The sequence below is a fragment of the Ctenocephalides felis genome, unplaced genomic scaffold (assembly GCF_003426905.1).
Source record: "Ctenocephalides felis isolate EL2017-DRISC unplaced genomic scaffold, ASM342690v1 CF-g0.4_SCAFFOLD_01170, whole genome shotgun sequence".
In the NCBI taxonomy this organism is placed as follows: domain Eukaryota; kingdom Metazoa; phylum Arthropoda; class Insecta; order Siphonaptera; family Pulicidae; genus Ctenocephalides; species Ctenocephalides felis.
The window spans coordinates 27701480-27724327 of record NW_020537324.1 but is presented as its reverse complement, the minus strand read 5'-3'; the positions used below and the strand labels follow the sequence as shown (position 1 = coordinate 27724327).

The window sequence follows — 22848 nt, the reverse complement described above, 5'->3', positions numbered from 1 at the left end:
TTTTAATTTTCAGTCAGATAAAAAATTCAGAATAAAGAATGAAGAGGGAACAAAGAAGCTTAATGTTGTGAGACCCAAGGAAGATATTGCTTTAAGATAGGAGCTGCTAACGCAAAGGAGATTGTTTCTTTTTGATTTCATAGCTAAAAGATTAAAGAAGCTAAAACATTGAGGTCAGATTGAGTGTTAAGTCTTTGAAGGAGTTGTAAGAAATATGCACAACAATTTAATCAATCAAAAAAGGTTCATGGTTGGATAGAGCTTTAAAAGAAGAAGGTGGAAAATTTTGTAAATATATTCTGTGTATTGAATTTACTACAGAAGATATTGAAACTCTGATTCGGAAATAAAATTCTGAAATATATTGTATGGAGAAGACCTGAAGTTGAAGGAAAAATGATATCTGAAATGTATGGCGCTAGGTTAAGATTATAGAACTGAGAGATGAAGAGATAAATGGATTACATGTTACTGAAGTACCCACTTTTTAGAAAGATTGGAAAAGATATAAAGAGAAGCATAAAAGTTTCTAGAAAGGAAGTTTACAATAATGTAATAAGTTCAGATTTAAACAATATTTCTAAATCTTACATTTCTAACACCATTACAAGATAATGAAAATTCCTCAGCCGATCAAGTAGTCATTCAAAGAATCTACATAAGAAAAATCATAAAGCGAGTAGGAAACGTTGGCATTCTATTACTGACAAAGATGTTATAGCATCAAAGAGGCCACACTTTGATGTAAATATTACTAGCAATACAGATTCAGAATACCCTACTGATTTACAAGATAACCAAGACAGAATGAATTGGATAATACTTATCAAACTAAGCAATACATTCCTCATCATTTGATTGGATTGATGTATCAGTTAGATTTGTCAGTGCTATGCTCACTTAGAAAGTCTACATATGAACATAAATATCCTTCATTGTCATTAGTGTTTGAGGACTTTGAAATTGATATGTTTAGTAATATTGTTATTCGTTATGAAAAGAAGTCTCTTCATATACGAATTGAAAATGCAGCCAAATATAATGATATTAGTTATGCTAAATTATTTACTAAAGAAAGACGAAGTTCTTCTATTAATAGTTACTTTGGTAGTTTTGTTAACATCTAATCTCTAAATCAGATAATTCATCAATAATGTTGAATATCTGATTATATACTAATTCAGGCTTGGATATTACAGGTAAAAAGGAATTAAAAAAAAGACGGTTGAAAAGTTTTCATCCTTTAAATTTGTTAGCATAAATATAGAGGAATGTGACATTTTAAAAGACTTTCTGTTTACAAATGATAATATGCAAGGGAGTGGTTTTTATATCAGTTTTTGCAGGATGAGGCAACAAAAGAAGATCTTTTACAGCAATTAGAATTTTCTCCTGCTATGCGAAAAGCAATAAAAATGAGAAAACTTTCTCAAGAGTTTGAAAAACAAACAAAAGAAGCATTTTTAGATAAATTAGTACTTGCAGTTAATCAGCCTAATAGAGAAGAATTGAATAATATTGTTAAAAGGAAATTAAAAACAATAGTATAGTTCAAGGCGATTATATGGCATTACAAGAAAAAATATTGTGTGATTTTACATCTCCAGAAAGAATAAAAAACTTAAGAATTATATATCTGGAGTTATATATGAATTCAATTTATTAATACTCTTCTTGCATGATATGTTCTTGAATAAAAACATGATTTCCATAAGTTTTGAGGAAAAAGGCAATAATACATCTAATAATATAACTATTAATTATAAAGATAGAGTTTCTTACATAAAGCTCATATTGCAGATAGTAATATTGGTTATGATCAGTTATTTCCATCCAAAAGTCTTGAAGAAAATACATTTTCTATTAATAATACTTTACTCTTTTCGTTGAAATGTTAAAATTTCATAAGAATATAAAATATTTTATTATCTATACAAATGCAGATCTAAACCTTACTGAAGAGAAAATATTAAACAAAGGGCAATCTAAAGATTTTTATCCTTTAAAATTTGATAGTGTAGATATTCGTAAAAAAGGTATAAATTTTAAGAAATTGTTCGTGTATAAATAGAAATGCTCTTTATCAATTTGTGCAAGAAGATACAACAAGACAGAAACTTTAAGGCTATTAAAACTTCCACTTTCTTTGCTGAAGGCAGAAGAGAAAGAAAGACTTTCTGATGATTGTGAAATAGAGATAAAAACGAAATTTTTAGATAAACTAATATTTGCAGTTAATCAACCAAATAGGGAAAATTTGAATAGTGTTATTAGAAATGTGATAAGTAAGTCTGATGTTCCATATGATTATGAGAAACTACATGAAGTAGCCATACGTTGGTCAGAATCTGATGAATATGGTCATATCACGAAAGAAATAATGGCAAAATTTTTGCAAGATATAAAAATAATAGGTCTAGTTATCAGGAAATTGAAAATAAAAACATTGATGAAGAAATTAAATTGCTATGAGTGTGGTTGGTAAAAAGGAACACCTGCATTTCATAAGTTCTTAAATTTTTTTTAATTAAAGAAAAAGGCTAGAAATTCTGAAAACAAAAGGAAAAAATTTAAATAATATGTCCAGTATTTTAGTGGAGCAGGTGCGAATGCTACCATGGCTTTTAAAAATTTATATGATCTTTGGTTTGATCCAGTAGGAATAAAACACAATATTTAAAAACCCTAGAAGAACACAATATAAACATAACTAATGTATCCAGTATTTTGAATAGGGCACGAGCTGATGCTGCAAAAGCTTTTAAAGACTTATATGATCTTTGGTTTGATGCAAAAGGAAATAGTACTCGATATTTAAAAACTCTAGAGAAAAACGGAATAAATCTAACTAACATGTCCAGTATTTTAGGTGGAGCAGGGTCTAAAGCTCCCAAAGCTTTTAGAGACTTATATGATCTTTGGTTTGATTCTGAAGGAAATGAAACACTTATTTAAAAACTTTAAAAAAAAATGGAATAAATCTAGCCACTATGACCAGTATTTTGAACAGAGTAGGCGCTAATGCTGCAAAGCTTATAAAGACTTATATCATTTTTGGTTTGACGCAGAAGGAAATAAAACACAATATTTAAAAACTCTAGAAGAAAATGGAATAAATCTGGCTATTGTGTCCAGTATTTTAAACAAAGTAGGAGCTAATGCTGCAAAAGCTTTTAAAGATTTATATGATCTATGGTTTGATGCAGAAGGAAATAAAAAAATATATTTAAAAACTCTGGAAGAAGAAGGAATAAATTTAGCTACTCTATCCAGTATTTTAAGTGGAGCAGGAGCTAATGCTCCCAAGGCTTTTAAAGAGTTATATGATCTGTTGTTTGATGAAAAAGGAAATAAAACATGATATTTAAAAAATCTAGAAAAAACGGAATAAATCTAACAAATGTATCCAGTATTTTACATCGAGCAAGATCTGATGCCGTAAAAGCTTTTAAAGACTTATATAATCTGTGGTTTGATAGGAAAGGAAATAAAACAATATATTTAACAACTCTAGAAGCGGAAGGAATAAATTTAGCCACTATGTCTAGTATTTTAGGTGGAGCAGGTGCTAATGCTCCTGAAGCTTTTAAAGAACTATATAATACTTTTTTTGATGAGTATGGAAAGAAAACACATTATTTAAAAACTCTAGAAAAAAACGAAATAAATCTAACTAGGATGTCTAGCATTTTGAATGGAGCAGGAGCTAATGCTCCTAAAGCTTTTAAAGACTTATATGATCTGTTGTTTGATGAAAAAGGAAATAAAACACAATATCTAAAAACTCTGAAAGAAAATGGTATAAATCCAATAAATATGTCTAATTTTAAGTGGAGCAGGAGCTAATGCGCCCAAAGCTTTAAAGACTTATATGATCTGTTGTTTGATGAACAAGGAAATAAAACACGCTATTTAAAAACTCTAGAAAAAAACGGAATAAATCTAACTAATATGTCAAGTATTTTAAGTAGAACAAGAGCTAATGCTCCTGAAGCTTTTAAAGAACTATATAATACTTTTTTTGATGAGCAAGGAAATAAAAAACAGCATTTAAAGCATTTTATTAAAAAAAAAGATGGGGAAAAAGGTTTTACACTGCATAACTTATCTGGCATTTTAAGTAAAGCAGGAGCTAAAGCTCCAGATGCTTTTGAAAAATTACATAATGTCTGTTTTAATAATAAAGGAGAACAAACAGAACTTTTAGATGATTTCTATAATGCAGGTTTTAGGCCAAGTAACTTATCCGCCATGCTATTTGGATCAGGAGTTCAAGCTTCTTCTAGTTTAAAAAGATTGCATAGTATTTGTTTTAATAAGGAAAGAAAAAAAACAAAACTCTTAGATGATTTCTATAAGGCAGATTTTAGTCCTGGTGCTTTATGTAGTATATTGAGTGGATCAGTTGATAGTTTAGAGCAATTTCATGAATTTTGTTTTGGAGAAGAAACAAAAAAGTATTTAAATCACTTTTTAGATGAGAAAGAAAGTTTCACACTGAGTAATTTGTGTAATATATTGCATGGAGCAAGATCTAATATTTGTTCTGCTTTAAAAGATTTTCATGATATTTGTTTTGATGAGACAGGAAACAAAACGCATGTTCTAGGTGATTTTTATATAGTAGGATTTAAACCAAATGATTTATCCAATATACTATCCATGGCAGGAAACAATGCCACTTCTATTTTAAGAAGTTTCCATAATTTTTGCTTTAGTAAAGAAAATTATTTAAATCATTTCTTAGCTGAGACAAAATATTTTACGCCGAAAGGTTTATCTGAGGTATTATTTGGAATAGGAACTAGAATTTGCTCTGCCTTTAAAAAATTGCATGATCTCTGTTTTGATAATGCAGGAAACAAAAAGAGTTATTTAAACAATCTTATCAAAAATCACTCATCTTCTGAGATACTTAATATATTACGTGAGAAGATTAGAAAAGCTCCGTCTACTTTCTTAGATGGACAGAAGATTTATGAAGAAGGCGAAGCAACGAATGCGGTCCCTGATCCAAGTAACTTATCCAAGAGAATAGAAAAAGAACAAAACCCAGATCTACAAGAAGTCCACAACAGAGTGCTCATAAGGCTGAGAAATAATCTCGGAACAATAAGAACAGATAAAATGACAAAATTTTAGACACAGTAGCAGGATAGCTCTTAAAGCTCAAGAGACTTATCTCCAAAAGAAATACATTCAGTATGCTGCAAAAACAGCAACAAGAGGTATATCTTCACACTTATCAAAGTTTGTATCATTCATTTATCAAGGTTCTTTATTTACCTTTAATTCGATAATGATAAATTTATAGCGCAATGTAAGCAGGTATCTATTAGACTACTTTTAAAGAGATATGAAATATATACACATTTTTTCATTAGATCAAATACTAATAAATAAAAATAAAATAATAGACATAATACTAAATATTCAGAATAAATAATTTGCCTATTAAATGTAAGAGTTTCCATATACGAATCAATGTCCATACAGAAATCGCACAGTTCATTTTTAATTCTTCGCTAAGATTTTCCAAATTAAATATCACATTTCTATTACTTAAGTAATTACTTGTGAAAGCTATTGAAAAGAATTTATCTTATTCAATGGACTGGGAATTTCATTTCAATTTGAGTCAATTTTTACTAAAAATACGTTTTATTCATTGAGTAATAATAAGGTTGTATTTATTCGATTGGTTTATACATTCTCTAAAACACCGAAACGCGAAGGGGGCTTTTTGTCAAAGATTTCTTTCCTAGTTCAAAATGACGGCATTTACAAAGGATTTTGGATTCCATACGTATTGGAATCCGCGAATAACGAAATTTTTAGTCGCAAATATAGGAATTTAGTCCATTTTTTTTGGCAGCGAATAGCGAAAACGCAAATGAAGAAAGACTTCTGCCATCTATCGTTTAATTTGTTCTCTCTCAACAACTGTCAGTAGTAGTTGAAAATATGATCGAAACAGTACGGCCCCTAGACAATATAATAATCGGTATCTGGCATAAATCTAATTTACATAAAATTGTGCAATGCATTGTCGACGTTAAACGTTATCTACTGTTTCGAATGAATTCATTATAGTACAAAGATTAAAGTGCGGATAATTCAAAAGTCTATAATTATTAAGCATAATTTAGTGTTAGTTGGCTTTTTGAATGCCACGCCAGAATACAAGAAATCAATAATATTTATTGATTTTAATTAGAGGTCAATCAGACCTCTAGTCTAGTTAGAAGTCTATTATATTAAATAGTAATTTTAAAGATAAGTAGAATTAAATAACATTCTTAACAATGGGTCCAAAAAGATCAAACTTGCTTAGTTATGAAAATCTAGTCCATGCGCTAGCTGGATCCTCGGTAAATACTGAAAATTAAACAAAAGTTTTATATTTAGTTAATAGAATTATATATTTTCTAGGCGAGCGTCGTAGCTATGGCCACTTTCTACCCCTTAGATACCTTGCGATCGAGGCTTCAATGTAAGAAAAAAAAGTAATTTTTTTATATAATTTTTCTTATAGGTATTTCTTGCTAATTAAATCTTAATCACATTCTCTTTTGGAAGATGTGTAAATGTATATATATATATATATATATATATATATATATATATTTATATACAATATATTCATATTATTTGCATATACCAAAATTATGACTTGGAGCAAAACAATGCAAAAATATTATTCTTTCATGTGAAAATTTAATTATTAGTTTTTAAATTGGTGAAGTACCAGTGTTGTTATTTATTGTCACAATTTACACTTCTACTGTAATATACAGTAGAAACTCGTTTTTCCGGTCCTCAGTTATACGGATTTGCACTTATCCGAACTTCCAACTGCAACCAATATATTATATATGACCAATTTATGATATAGCAGAAGTGGAGAAAAAAAGTTGCTTATGCCAAATGACAATTACCAAATATTTCATACCAAATTGAACTTATTACTTAATTATTTCATTATTACTTAAAGCAAGTTACCAAATTCATATTGTGGGCAAATTATTCCTACATAAGTAGTTAAATATTTTATTCCATGATTAATGCTCTAGTTTAGTATTAAGTAAGTTAGTACATAAGTAAGTGTTAATTTGAAATTTCTTTTGAACATTATTTTTCATACATACCATTATTCAGTTTTTTGATAATCCAAATGCCTATTGACAACAATTAGTCTGATTAATTGAGTTTCTAATATAGTACATAAATTTCTATTTTTTATTTATTAACTTGTTGAGAATTATTTGATATAAACTTCATATTGTCATGAAAAATGTTCTAATATTGATCAGCATTACATATATATATATATATATATATATATATATATATATATATATACTCGTATATATATATATATATATATATATACTCGTATATATATATATATATATATATATATATATATATATATATACATAGCATTGCCAAATGATTTTTCTCTCTATATCATATTATATAGTTTTTGCCTATACAAATATTAAGTTCTATTCTTATAATATATTCCATTCTTTAACGCTGTAGTAGAAGAATCTGTGAAGATAGAGTCTAAAGGGACCTTCTCGAAGATGCACAAACTGATTGAAAATGAAGGTTTTGAAACATTGTATAGAGGAATGATACCTGTCTTGAAGAGTTTATGTGCTTCTAACTTTGTATACTTTTATACATTCCATGGATTAAAACGTTTGTTTCACAATGATCAGCAAACTGCTCTCAAAGATTTATTCTTAGGCATGGTTGCTGGTGCTTGTAATGTTATGGTTACCACTCCATTGTGGGTTGTCAATACACGTTTAAAAATGAAAGGTACTCATAAATCATTTTATTTTATGTTTATGTGAATTTATGTATATATATATATATATATATATATATTATATATAATATATTATATGCAGTGGTATTCCGCCTTATGTCATAAGTGATGTTCGTGCTCTTATGCTTCCTGTACTGTTAAAAATATTTAGATTTATAATCATGGTTCCAAACAAATGAGCCATAACTCTTGAATTAAAGTGTGAAATCATTGAAAAATATGACCAAAGTGCGCGAGTAGTGGATTTGATGAGGTTGTTCTTTTATAGAACTAATATAGTAATAATTTAGTTATTTTTTAACTTCCCGTAGGGTAAGTTATAGTAATCGCAAAAAAATCGAAAATGAAAATTTTTATATATCTTTACGTTTCAGAGGTTTCTGAACATTTTGGCATACCTTAGAAAAAATGGATGTATGTGTGTGTGTGTGGGTGTGTGTGTGTGTGTGTGTGTGTGTGTATGTATGTACGTGTGTGTATGTATGTACGTGTGTGTATGTATGTACGTGTGTGTATGTATGTGCGGATACAAATTTTCGTCGACGATTTCGGGAACACGGATCAACCGATTTGAATAATTCAAAAAGCATTCGATTCGTATTGATAAGGAGACGTGCTGATTAGTTTTTGGCGAAGGCAGGGCTAAGCGTTCCGAAGATACGGGGCAAAAAGTGCCGAAAACGGTAACTCAGTTTTTAAGAGAACGGAGCGTCCGATTTTAATAATTCAAAAAACGTTTTACTTGTATTGACAAGATGAAGAAGTGATCAAATTTTCATGAGGGCAGGTCTAGCGGTTTCGGAGATTTGACGAAAAAAGTAAAAAAAAAAATGCCATTTGGCGGTCAAAGATGATCATTAGACATATGCACATCAAATTATCAGATATTTTATAGAGATTTTAACAATAAGTATAAATTTTGTTTACATTCCTATGGGTTCCGTACCAATGTTTATCCGTTAGACAGCGACGCGGCGCTTTACGCTTTATATTTTGTCTCTATGCAGTTAAAGCAGTACGATTGCTTTGAAAAAAAGTTCAGATCTTCCAAAATATGTCAAAATAAAGAAAACATTTTTTTTAGAATTATTTTTTTAAAGAAAAATTTTTTTTTCAAGAAAAAGTAATTCTTTGTCCAATTTATAGTTTCTCAAAAATCTTATTTTTGCGAAGTAAAATTTTTTCAAAAATGTTTATCGTTTTTAAAAAAATAATAATTTTTGGTACGGGAAGTTCTTGCAATTTGCCTTAAGGCACGATGCCCTAATTGCCTTAAGACAGAATTCCACTTACAGCTAGTTATTTTGTAATTTGCTATATTTTGGAGAACATATATTTGATCTTAGCAATAAATGTTTCATTTCTTTTTATTATTAAAACAAACATTTCCCTGAAACGAATTAATGGAATTTCAATATATTTATATGGAAAAAATTGCTTCGATATACGAGAATTTCGACCTGCGAGCGTGATTATGGAACGAATTAGTCTCATTAGGCGGGGTACTACTGTATCTTATATATATATATATATATATATATATTTTGAATTCAAAATTCAAGACTATTCAAATATATATATATATATATATATCTTGAATTTGATGTTGATATAATTATATATTTATATATATATATATATATATATATATATAATTTGAATTAAAAAATCGGATGTTACATCAATAAAAATAGTATGAGAGTTTTTAGAAATTCTATTCTAGTTCTATTTTAAACTCCGAACAGTAAATACATAGTTTCGACAACTTGTTAAGTTATCATATTTATTTGTGTGTTTTACCATCTGTGGTCATACCTTGGATACTCATACCATGGATTAATAATGTTTTCATATGTTATATTAGGATACAAAATTTTAAATTGATTGCCACTGAATGAAGGCTAAGATGCTTGCCGAAATGTATGGATTTTAAATGAATTTCTAAAAACTCTTATACTATTTTTAGTGATGTAACGCCCGACTTTTTAACTCAAATTGAATATATATATATATATATATATATATATATATAGAATTTTGTGATATGAGTGGAATGAATATTAAATGTTAAGTATGAACAATACAACACTCAGATTTTTAACACACACTTTATTTGGTAATTACAGACATTTCGACACTATGGTATGCCTCACCTTCAGTGTAATTTCAAACCAGTTACTTATATACTACACATTCTTTGATATTTGAGAGAAAGAAAATTTTTTTTTCTTTTTACTTTTCATTTCTCTTGTTTATCTATCTGTTAAGTATAATTGTTATTGTTATAATTATATTACTTATATCTATAGTTCTTTTTCCAATTTCTATCATTTTTTCCTAGTTTATATTAATTTTTCAATATTCATTCTGTAGATCCACTGATGATGACATAAAATACTATGTCGAAACGTTTGGAAAAATTAAAGATTAACTTCTAAATCTTTGCCTTTTATTTGATGTATGCCCTTGAAGAACTTACTCATATATATACGAGTATATATATTATATATATATATATATATATATATATAATATATACACATACACACATTTATTCATATTATTATTATTGATATTCTGCTCAAAAGCAAGAATTGTTAAATCTTTTAATTTAACCTTTCTTTTCAGTCCTGTAAAAAAGGTCCATCTGTCTGAAATTTTGACTTAAAATTTGTAAATTTTATAATAAGCCTAAAAAGAGTTCATAACTTTGGTTGTTTTACTTATTGGAAATTAATAATTTTTTAGTTAAATTATAAATATTATAAAACTGAGTGTTTACTTATCATAATTGTTTGCTGTTACAGGTATCGAGGATTCTGCAAAAGATTATGAAGGTTTATTAGATGGATTAATTAAAATATCAAAAGAAGAAGGCATATTTGGTCTATGGGCTGGAGCAGTTCCATCTTTGATTTTAGTCATTAATCCCGCTATACAATTCATGACTTACGAAAGTATAAAACGACGGCTTTTAAGCAATTTTAAAGAAATTCCTTCTAGCGCATATTTTGCTCTAGGAGCATTTTCTAAAATTATTGCTACTTGTTTGACATATCCGTTACAATTAGTACAGACAAAACTGAGGCATGGAAGAAAAGGAACTTCTGGTAGTTGCAAAAGAGATATTGGTATCTTTCACATGTTTAAAAAGATAATAGAAACGCAAGGAATACCAGGATTATTTAGAGGATTGGAAGCCAAATTATTACACACTGTACTGACAGTTGCTTTAATGTTTGCTGTTTATGAAAAAATTACTACTTTTGTTCTGAAACTTTTGCTTCGAAAATCTTCTAAATAATGCAAAATTTAGTGTAAACAATGGTTTGGGTAAGGAGTATTTATTAAATATATAGAAGAAATTTCACAATAATTCTAAAAAAAAGTCTTTCTTAACACATTAATATATAGTATATTGTTTTTGTTTAAGTTTTTACAGCCTCATCTTTCGCTTCTAGGCTTGATTCAACATTTTCAGGTTCTTCTTTTGGTTTTTGAGATAATTCTAAAAGATTAAATTTTTTAAGTTGAAAATAATCAGGAACTACACTAAGTAAACATAGTCCTTTAATAATTTCTACTATCACACATAATTTAGCACTTTTCAAGTCAGCTTTATTTAAAACATTCTTTTGTCCAATTAAATCAGCCAAAGTTTTAATGACATCCTCTCGGTTTACTGAATTATTATATCTTCTATTAAAAACTATAGCAAAAGTTGTAGGCTCCTTAAGAAAATATTGATCAAACAAAGCGCCAGCTGTGTTAGTTATATCTGAAATATTTGCTCTGCAGACTTTCTCAATTGGAACTAATCTTAATAAGTATCTTGTTTCTTGTCTCTTAGTATTAGCTATGTCTTGAATTATTTTCATTGCAAATGGCACAGGGTTATCAAGAGTGGTTGATATAAATAAACAATTGGAAGCCCCAGTTTCCACAACTTGGAAACGTTTTTTCTTATCAGCCACTTGAATATTTGTTTTTGCAGAGTCTATGGCTTTTGTTAACTGATCTGATATGTCATTTACGTCTCCTTGTCCTTCTTCATCTGAATGTGTGCAAACATCATCCTTATCGACATATTGGTTTAAAATATTATAGGCTTCTCTAATGCAATCCTTTTCACGGAAATTACATGTGATCATAAATCCCTTCAATCCAGGTTGAATAAAATGTTTTGCTTTATTACCCTTACTGTAATAACGCGCTCTCTTGCTGCGACTACCGTTATCTTCTGCCATAATTTAACAATAGTAATGGAACAGCAAATTCAAACACATCAAAAATCTTATGATAAAAAACAAAAGTAAGATTGACGTTCAATAGTTTCAAAAAAATATAAATAATCTTTATATCACACACACGTACCTAGCTGGCAGTTATTTTGAGAAACAATGCATGTTATCTGGAACAAAATTTTCAACATTAATAAAAATTAAAATCAAAATACTATAATATATTTGATCAAATCATTTTTCGTTCACTTTTAATCTATATCTGGCATAAACACCCCAGACAATATTAGAATAAAATGTATTCATAAACACCCTAGACAATATAATAATAATAATAATAATAAGAACATTCAAGCTCTCCTCCAGCTGATTTTTAAGCGAAACTCGACGACCAACTAATATGGCGGATGACACATTTATGAGTTGAATTTGCTGTCAACTAATATTTGTTTTGGTCTAAAACTCTAAAACGTGCATTTTTAGGTTAGGCATTTGTTGTAATTCATATTTCTTACATTTTCTCTTCATTTATTTTTATTATTTTATAAGAAATACAATACAGCGGTGCCAAAACTCACAATTATTCTGTCAGCGGTGTTCTTGAGATTATGTCCCCATCTGACAGAGGTTACAAAACAATAATCTACCTAGTATTGTATATTGAAACCAAACAGTGGTCTAAACATAGATAAATAAGCATGGGTCTAAATAAATCATTCATTGGAAAGTCGAAAACAATGGACAATGAACGCTAAAGTATCACTCATGAACACGGGGTATTCTAATATTGTCTAGGGTATCACTGATGGATTTTTAAGGTAAAAATAGTGTTTTTTCGCCTAATATTAGCATTGCTATAATAAAATGCTCAAATAATTTTGAGTTTGTTACTTGTCGATAGTTTTAATAAGTATTAAAAGTTATTGATATAAGTCATACATAAATAAAAATGATGTAAGTAATGATTACCTTATAAGTTTCTGCTAATAAGTTTCTATGCTCAAGTGCTATATTTTGTAAGGTAATAAACGGGGTATTCTAATATTGTCTTCTAGGCCCTAGACTCTAGGGGTAAAAGCATATACTCTTCTTTTATCTATGAAGCGTTCCATCAGAGCAGTCCGAGTTTGAAATGTTGTGATGGTGGTGTGTTGTATACCCTGATGACAGGTGACAGGAGACCGGATGACACTTCAAGCAAGCGTAAGGTTTCTTCGTCCGCAGAGCGTCATTGCACAATCCATTTTAATCTCAGCCATCGCGGGAAGAAGATCTTGGGAAGCCAGCAGACACTCCAGTTATAGGAAGCCAGTGGACAATCAAGTAGTACGTACGTGCATTTGCCACATGTTAGTCGTTTTATTTTGCCATTGTACCCTGTCAAAGTCATTTGCATTAGTCATTTTATGTAATGGGCTTGAGAATTATTTGTGGATTCAAAGCTTATGCAGGTGTTTACACGATCTTCCCAAGGGTGCTACAAATACCCATCACTACATAATGACAGATTTTGATTGAGGTTAGTAACAATTTGAGAAGAAAAATGGCGCGTCAAATCGAATACGATCATAGATGAATATCGAGTGTTTTCATGCAGTTTGAGAAATTATTGAGAAAAGGACCATTGATATTGCTTTGATGCAGATGGTCGTCTTTCAATTTCATTAGTGAGCTAATATACACCATTAAGTGTATATTTTTTTTCTATATTTGCCTATATTGCATCAATTGGAAATCTTATCTGAATCGCTAGCGAATACAACATTTATTTGCTTTAACTATACTGGCGCGTGATGAACAAAAATAATTATGATAAATCAGATTCGAGCATAATAATGTGATTCTATTTTGAAATTGTTGAAGGATTTCAATTATTCTCAAAAATTCTTTAGAAATGCTTTTTATATGAAATATTTTGTAAGTAAATGAAGCTGATGCATTAATTTTAATTTAATGATTTTGAAAACAAAGTACTTTTTACAATTAAATGTCACGGTCACAACGAAATGTAATCAACATATTAAAAAATATTTAGGTATTATAATTATCATTCATACATTTCTACAGCAGTTTCTTCTTTCAATTATAAAAGCCTCTGAATTTTTATATAATACCCTTGATGACAAGAAAATTCTGTGCTGATCCTAATTTTTTACTTAAGACATAGTATATATTATTGTTGAGAGCTGCTATGATTTAAAGTTTCCTAGGCAAAATGCATTGAGGCTAAGTCATGTGAACACTGAAATAATTTTATTTCTCATGACAAGAATTTCTTTAATAATTAGTCAAATTTACATGCAACATTTAATTTCAGATAAAAACATACAAAGAGTAATCCAAACTTAGTATTACCTTTTATATTTCAGCTCTGCTATAAAATAGCTGTCCACAATAATCAAGTAATTGAATTATAAAAAATAAGTCAACTCTGGAATGAGAATTCTGTATTATCTTACTAGCTTGCTTGCTGCAGTGACTTCTTTGCTTCGTTAACTATCGGTAAGATAACAAAACAAGTAATACTTATTTCGTAAGATACAAGTCCAATTATTTAGGTTTTGAGAAACTTAGAGTATAATTATGCTTTTTAATACACACTTATAAAATATTACAAGGACAAGCTCAATACATAGTCTTTCCAGAAACATACTTCAAGCTTCAACTGTTAACTGCTAATGCTTACAGTTCAAATAAAATATGTAAAACTAATCACAAAATTATCAATTCATATCATATCTTAAAATAATTAAATATTAAAAATATTTGTACAAGATTTATTATATAGGCTCTGTATTGATACTTTTTCTTGATACAGGTGATGAACCACAATTAAGGATGGCAACCCATAAGAGACGATGTCTGCTGAGGGATCAAAAAGACTTTTCTGGAAAAGGCTATTTATTAAACGGAATACGCGTAGAGACATCAAGGTATGCAATTTATTTAATCATTTGCTTATTTATTCATCTTAATATTTTGATATCGTCATTAAGAATTTATTCATATTTTTTTCATTTTATTTAAATTTTTTTAGATATTTAACTTTTCATTATTACAATGATACTTATAAGTCACTCATAAATTAATTTAAGTCAATTATTTACACTATATCGCAAACATCATGTAACGTGTCTTAAAATACCGCTTACAAATACTTCAATTTTTTTATTATTCACTTACTCATTCACGAGTTTTAATCATCATCATCATTTATTTATGCATACAAATGATATTTTTTGCATTTCACATTTTTTTTACTTACCCATTTAATAATTATAAACTTTCTGTAGTTCCTCCACGATTATTTTGCATATCTGTTTTTGAGAAAACGTCGATTTACGGCAAAAAATCTGTTCACACACACACACATACACACACACACACACATACACACATTCGGGAAGTTCAAAATCAAAAACTGTTCGAAAGATATTAGTTGGGAATGACACTGATAAGTTTTAGGGAAAAATCTACCGAACCATTTCCTTGTAATTAACTGTTGAAATAAAATTTAATCTGATTTTTATGGAACTTTTTTTGATGATATATATCATGGCCTTATAGAACTTACTGAAATTTTACGGCCTTGCGACAAGTAGTTTAATTTTAAAAATTCATCAAAGCATGAGAAAATGAGTAGTTGTTTGATGTTTGTTAAAATTAAAATTAGACAATTTACTTGGTATAACGATCGAGTACTTGGTCTCGATGAACACACTAAATCATTAATTTCCTACAGAAACAGGTTCAATTATAAAAATTGTTGATTTTTGAAAATTTGTTTTTAGAAAATACTCCGAGTTAGCATGTTCGCTATGTGTAATAAATCCACTCGGAATACTTTTAATCACTCATAAGTTTATACATTTCGGGAAGTTCATGTAACTTGCCTCAAAACAAAATACCAATTAATTTAGTTTATTCTTTTCAATTTTGCGATAATTGTCTAATCGGACCAATTCGAATTTTTTTGCGCAGAATGTCATTTTTAAGCCGTGTCAAGTGGCTCCGCCGGCGACTTGATTGGTCCACGCGATTGTCAAGTTGTTCCAGCAACGCAAGAGGACCTCCAAGATCAAGAAAGAGGACCCAGGGAAGTACCCAATAATAATAAGTGTGTTATGAAAACGAGCTAAATTAAACAAATCATTGTCGGGTTCTCATTCATTCATTCGCGTTTGCTTCCATTGTATTTAAATTTTGTGCAATTTTTTTTAACAATTTGTGACGTTGACAGTAGATAGTGAATGGCATATGTAGTTTGACACGATCGTATCAATTTTTTTTAAGTACTACTTTGTTAGCATATTATGTAATGTAATGATTCAGATAATTACTTGCATGCTAATATAGTAGTTTGGGGTAGTAATAAGTTATGTAGGTATCATTTGTAGCTATAGTTTTGACTGACACACTAACACAATAATCCATCCACTATTAACACACTAAGAATGTAATAATCTGAATCATTTGACATTATGTATATACTTAATTATATATTTATTAAACTATTGTCAATTATCAACAACTGCTGCCGTTTGCAATCCATATAGCATTGCACCAATTTATTCATATTCTGATATGCATAAGTTGTTACATTGATGCATTAACTTTGTTTCATCACTTTTAAGGCGTTCTTGGAGGCCATGATACAAAAATCAATTAAGGACAAATTGTGAGCACTAAATGTTATCAATCCATGAAATAGTTTGAATCTGGGATTTCTATATTTAATTTTAACCTGCAGACAACTTTACCTACTTCAGCATTATGTGTTATTTATCAAACATTTTAAAAGGTGTATTCTAATCTGTTTTTTTTTTGTTTTAGATTTGATTCTCCACTATTGAATCAACTGCCCCATTTGAACCAACCGTTTTTATCGACTCCAATCAATCAAACAGTAAGCTCTTATCATGTATCTATCAGGTTGTATGTATCCTTTCTCAAACATTTCAAGAGATGTATTCTAACCTTTTGTTTTTTTATTTCAGATTAAATTCTCCACTACTGAATCAACTGCCCCATTCGACCCAACCGACTCTAGTCAATCAAACAGCAAGCTCCTATCAAGTATCTATCAGGCTGTAGGTATCCTTTCTCAAACATTTTAAGAAATGTATTCAAACCTTCTAAAGATTTGATTCTCCACTACTGAATCAACTGCCCCATTCGAACCAACCGACTCTAGTCAATCAAACAGTAAGGTCTTATCAAGTATCTATCAGGCAGTCTGTATCCTTTATCAAACATTTTAAAAGACGTGTTCCAATCGTTTGTTTTTTTTATTTCAGATTCAATTATCCACTTCTGAATCAACAGCCCTCATCGCCTTTAATCCATCAAACAGTAAGAACTTATCAAGTATCTATCAGGCAGTCTGTATCCTTTATCAAACATTTTAAAAAACGTGTTATAATTTTTTTTTTTATTATTTCAGATTCAATTATCCACTTCTGAATCAACAGCCCTCATCGCCTTTAATCCATCAAACAGTAAGAACTTATCAAGTATCTATCAGGCAGTCTGTATCCTTTATCAAACATTTTAAAAGACGTGTTCCAATCGTTTGTTTTTTTTATTTCAGATTCAATTATCCACTTCTGAATTAACAGCCCTCATCGCTTATAATCCATCAAACAGTAAGAACTTATCAAGTATCTATCAGGCAGTCCGTATCCTTTATCAAACATTTTAAAAAACGTGTTATAATTTTTTTTTTATTATTTCAGATTCAATTATCCACTTCTGAATCAACAGCCCTCATCGCCTTTAATCCATCAAACAGTAAGAACTTATCAAGTATCTATCAGGCAGTCTGTATCCTTTATCAAACATTTTAAAAGACGTGTTCCAATCGTTTGTTTTTTTTATTTCAGATTTAATTATCCACTTCTGAATCAACAGCCCTCATCGCCTTTAATCCATCAAACAGTAAGAGTCCGTATCCTTTATCAAACATTTTAAAAAACGTGTTATAATTTTTTTTTTTATTATTCCAGATTCAATTATCCACTTCTGAATCAACAGCCCTCATCGCCTTTAATCCATCAAACAGTAAGAACTTATCAAGTACCTATCAGGCAGTCTGTATCCTTTATCAAACATTTTACAAAACGTGTCATAATTTTTTTTTTTATTATTTCAGATTATTATCCACTCTGAATCAACAGCCCTCATCGCCTTTAATCCATCAAACAGTAAGAACTTATCAAGTATCTATCAGGCAGTTCGTATCCTTATCAAACATTTTACAAAACGTGTTATAATTTTTTTTTTTTATTTCAGATTCAATTATCCACTTCTGAATCAACAGCCCTCATCGCCTTTAATCCATCAAACAGTAAGAACTTATCAAGTATCTATCAGGCAGTCTGTATCCTTTATCAAACATTTTAAAAGACGTGTTCTAATCTTTTGTTTTTTTTATTTCAGATTCAATTATCCACTTCTGAATCAACAGCCCTTATCGCCTTTAATCCATCAAACAGTAAGAACTTATCAAGTATCTATCAGGCAGTCTGTATCCTTTATCAAACATTTTAAAAGACGTGTTCTAATCTTTTGTTTTTTTTATTTCAGATTCAATTATCCACTTCTGAATCAACAGCCCTCATCGCCTTTAATCCATCAAACAGTAAGAACTTATCAAGTATCTATCAGGCAGTTCGTATCCTTTATCAAACATTTTAAAAAACGTGTTATAATTTTTTTTTTATTATTTCAGATTCAATTATCCACTTCTGAATCAACAGCCCTCATCGCCTTTAATCCATCAAACAGTAAGAACTTATCAAGTATCTATCAGGCAGTCTGTATCCTTTATCAAACATTTTAAAAGACGTGTTCTAATCTTTTGTTTTTTTTATTTCAGATTCAATTATCCACTTCTGAATCAACAGCCCTTATCGCCTTTAATCCATCAAACAGTAAGAACTTATCAAGTATCTATCAGGCAGTCTGTATCCTTTATCAAACATTTTAAAAGACGTGTTCTAATCTTTTGTTTTTTTTATTTCAGATTCAATTATCCACTTCTGAATCAATCGACTCTAATCAGACTGTAAGTGTTCATGAAGGATCAGTCGACAATCAACTGCTTGGGTTTTGGAACACTAATTCTTATAAATTTGCACAAGTGGTTCTTTTTGTAACTGTTTAGTCTTATGCATGTTCTTACCAGTAGTCTTACTAACTCATTAACAATACTAACATTTTAATAACGTAGTTTGATCAGTTACAATAAAACCACTTGTTGCAGTTTACTTAGGAAGACTTAGTGAAACGGCTCAGAAGAAAATACTTGGTGAGTTACATTTTTATAATGTATTATAGTAGTCTGAATTATTACTAATTAAATGCTTTTGTTCACAGGGTAAGCAATGATCGCTTCTGGATGCTTACACACGTGCCTGCATTGTTCCTATCTTGCTGTCAGGAACAACATTAATTCAATAGGGTTCCTAGAGAAGATACGTGCTGATGTGTTAGCATTTGGACGAGCAAAAATTATTTGTGTGTTCAATCAAGGGTTATGACTTAAATACTTACAATATATTCATCTATCTATCAAATACATAAATACATTGTTGTATTAGTTCAATTTGTTGTTTTAATTTCCATTAATTATTTACTTATAAAATAATTTAATTATATTACATGAATATTTAAAACTATTTTAATGTTATAGGTATGATAAAGGAATATCATCCGTCAGTTCTGATAAATCAAGACAATGTGAAGTGAACAGCAACCAAATGGCTTCATTGTGAAAACTGCATATACAGAAGTTTCAATATTAAAGCATTCGTTGTGCAAACAAATATAAGTATCAGAATATTTTTATACTTAGAATTAAGAATTCTGTTAAATAATGATTTATTGATTAGTTTTATAGACATATTTGACATAACTTCAGACTTTCCTCTTACTTTTCCTCGAATGGCCTGCGGCCTGGTCTATACTCGTACAGTGGTCTATAATCGTACACTGGTCTATAATCGTACACTGGTTTGAACTTATCAAGTATCTATCAGGCAGTCTGTATGCTTTATCAAACATTTTAAAAAACGTGTTATATTTTTTTTTTTTTTATTTCAGATTCAATTATCCACTTCTGAATCAGCAGCCCTCATCGCTTATAATCCATCAAACAGTAAGAACTTATCAAGTATCTATCAGGCAGTCTGTATCCTTTATCAAACATTTTAAAAAACGTGTTATAATTTTTTTTTTTTTTTTATTTCAGATTCAATTATCCACTTCTGAATCAACAGCCCTCATCGCCTTTAATCCATCAAACAGTAAGAACTTATCAAGTATCTATCAGGCAGTCTGTATCCTTTATCAAACATTTAAAAACGTGTTATAATTCTTTTTTTTTTTTATTTCAGATTCAATTATCCACTTCTGAATCAACAGCCCTCATCGCTTATAATCCATCAAACAGTAAGAACTTATCAAGTATCTATCGGGCAGTCTGTATCCTTTATCAAACATTTAAAGACGTGTTCTAATCTTTTGTTTTTTATTTCAGATTCAATTATCCACTTCTGAATCACAGCCCTCATCGCTTTAATCCATCAAACAGTAAGAACTTATCAAGTATCTATCGGCAGTCTGTATCCTTTATCAAACATTTTAAAAAACGTGTTCTAATTTTTTTTTTTTTTTTATTTCAGATTCAATTATCCACTTCTGAATCAACAGCCCTCATCGCTTTTAATCCATCAAACAGTAAGAACTTATCAAGTATCTATCAGGCAGTCTGTATCCTTTATCAAACATTTTAAAAAACGTGTTATAATTTGTTTTTTTTTTATTTCAGATTCAATTATCCACTTCTGAATCAACAGCCTCATCGCCTTTAATCCATCAAACAGTAAGAACTTATCAAGTATCTATCAGGCAGTCTGTATCCTTTATCAAACATTTTAAAAAACGTGTTATAATTTTTTTTTTTTTATTATTTCAGATTCAATTATCCACTTCTGAATCAACAGCCCTCATCGCCTTTAATCCATCAAACAGTAAGAACTTATCAAGTATCTATCAGGCAGTCTGTATCCTTTATCAAACATTTAAAAAAAACGTGTTATAATTTTTTAATTTTTATTTTAGATTCAATTTTCACTTCACTTCTGAATCAGCAGCCCTTCATTGCCTTAATCCATCAAACAGTAAGAACTTATCAAGTATCTATCGGGCAGTCTGTATCCTTTATCAAACATTTTAAAGGACGTGTTCTAATCTGTTGTTTTTTTTATTTCAGATTCAATTATCCACTTCTGAATCAACAGCCCTCATCGCTTATAATCTATCAAACAGTAAGAACTTATCAAGTATCTATGTCTGTATCCTTTATCAAACATTTTAAAGGACGTTTTCTAATCTTTTGTTTTTTTTATTTCAGATTCAATTATCCACTTCTGAATCAGCAGCCCTCATCGCTTATAATCCATCAAACAGTAAGAACTTATCAAGTATCTATCGGGCAGTCTGTATCCTTTATCAAACATTTTAAAAGACGTGTTCCAATCGTTTGTTGTTTTTATTTCAGATTCAATTATCCACTTCTGAATCAACAGCCCTCATCGCCTTTAATCCATCAAACAGTAAGAACTTATCAAGTATCTATCAGGCAGTCTGTATCCTTTATCAAACATTTTAAAAGACGTGTTCTAATCTTTTGTTTTTTTTTATTTCAGATTCAATATCCACTTCTGAATCAATCGACTCTAATCAGACTAAGTGCTCATGAAGGATCAGTCGACAATCAACTGCTTGGGTTTTGGAACACTAATTCTTATAAATTTGCACAAGTGGTTCTTTTTGTAACTGTTTAGTCTTATGCATGTTCTTACCAGTAGTCTTACTAACTCATTAACAATACTAACATTTTAATAACGTAGTTTGATCAGTTACAATAAAAAATCACTTGTTGCAGTTTTACTTAGGAAGACTAGTGAAACGCTCAGAGAAAATACTTGGTGAGTTACCTTTTTATAATGTATTATAGTAGTCTGAATTATTACTAATTAAATGCTTTTGTTTACAGGATAAGCAATGATCGCTTCTGGATGCTTACACACGTGCCTGCATTGTTCCTATCTTGCTGTCAGGAACAACATTAATTCAATGGGGTTCCTAGAGAAGATACGTGCTGATGTGTTAGCATTTGGACGAGCAAAAATTTTAATTTTAATTATAATAATATAATTAATATTTGTAATGTAACGATCTAACTTATATATAAATTTGTGTAATGCCATCAAATAAAATTATTTAACTTTATCTGTAAGTGTTTAATTTAATTTAATTTTTATCAATTTCTGTGATATATAATTGAACTTGTGTATACTTGCTAATTTATTATCAACTATTAATATTCGAGTCAATTTCAATTAAGCAAATTTAAAGTTCAGTTTAGAAATCCACGAATTGAGTAAAAAGCCATGGATATATATGCATGAGTTTTTTAGCATAAAACATTGAAAGAAAAAATTTGACACGTTTAATTGAATGAAAATCCATGGCTTCTTAAACAGATTGAAGTGGAAAAATTAATTATTTTTAAAATTAGTTACTAATATGTGAAATTATTGTATTATACAATGTTAATAAAATAATTGTTAATTATAATATCTTTTAATTGATATTTCATGTTTTTAATTAGCTATAACTTTAGTTAAGTGAGCACTTTATTAGATTGTCTTTGCAATTTTCTTAGAATTATTTAATGGCTCAAAGACTAATTATTTATTT

At 29.3% G+C, this 22848-nt stretch overlaps 2 protein-coding genes and 1 long non-coding RNA gene across 7 annotated transcripts; 2 read left to right on the top strand and 1 right to left on the bottom strand.

The window, feature by feature from the left end:
• The first annotated feature begins 5093 nt into the window (after window positions 1–5093).
• On the top strand, window positions 5094–11201 carry LOC113368010 (peroxisomal membrane protein PMP34). 2 transcript variants are annotated; one of them, XM_026609571.1, is made up of 4 exons: window positions 5094–5228; window positions 6433–6493; window positions 7546–7830; window positions 10648–11201. In XM_026609571.1, the coding sequence occupies exons 1-4, from the start codon at window positions 5205–5207 to the stop codon at window positions 11142–11144; spliced, it is 867 nt and encodes a 288-aa protein (XP_026465356.1). In that variant the 5' UTR covers window positions 5094–5204; the 3' UTR covers window positions 11145–11201. The 2 variants fall into 2 exon arrangements, with proteins under 2 accessions (XP_026465356.1, XP_026465355.1); XM_026609570.1 differs by lacking the exon at window positions 5094–5228 and adding an exon at window positions 6067–6371.
• On the bottom strand, window positions 11175–13359 carry LOC113368012 (THUMP domain-containing protein 1 homolog). Of its 4 annotated transcripts, none has more exons than XM_026609575.1 (3): window positions 13051–13359; window positions 12215–12251; window positions 11175–12133 (listed from the first exon to the last, which is right to left on the bottom strand). In XM_026609575.1, exon 3 carries the CDS (start codon window positions 12085–12087, stop codon window positions 11269–11271), a length of 819 nt encoding a protein of 272 aa, XP_026465360.1. In that variant the 5' UTR covers window positions 12088–12133; window positions 12215–12251; window positions 13051–13359; the 3' UTR covers window positions 11175–11268. The 4 variants fall into 4 exon arrangements, with proteins under 4 accessions (XP_026465360.1, XP_026465359.1, XP_026465361.1 ...); XM_026609574.1 differs by lacking the exon at window positions 13051–13359 and adding an exon at window positions 12660–12718; XM_026609576.1 differs by lacking the exon at window positions 13051–13359 and adding an exon at window positions 12597–12620.
• Window positions 13360–14462: 1103 nt separating this feature from the next.
• Window positions 14463–16316, top strand: LOC113368013. Its single transcript, XR_003366328.1, has 3 exons — window positions 14463–14583; window positions 14900–15014; window positions 16063–16316. It is a non-coding gene; the product is annotated as an uncharacterized LOC113368013 (long non-coding RNA).
• Window positions 16317–22848: the final 6532 nt, after the last annotated feature.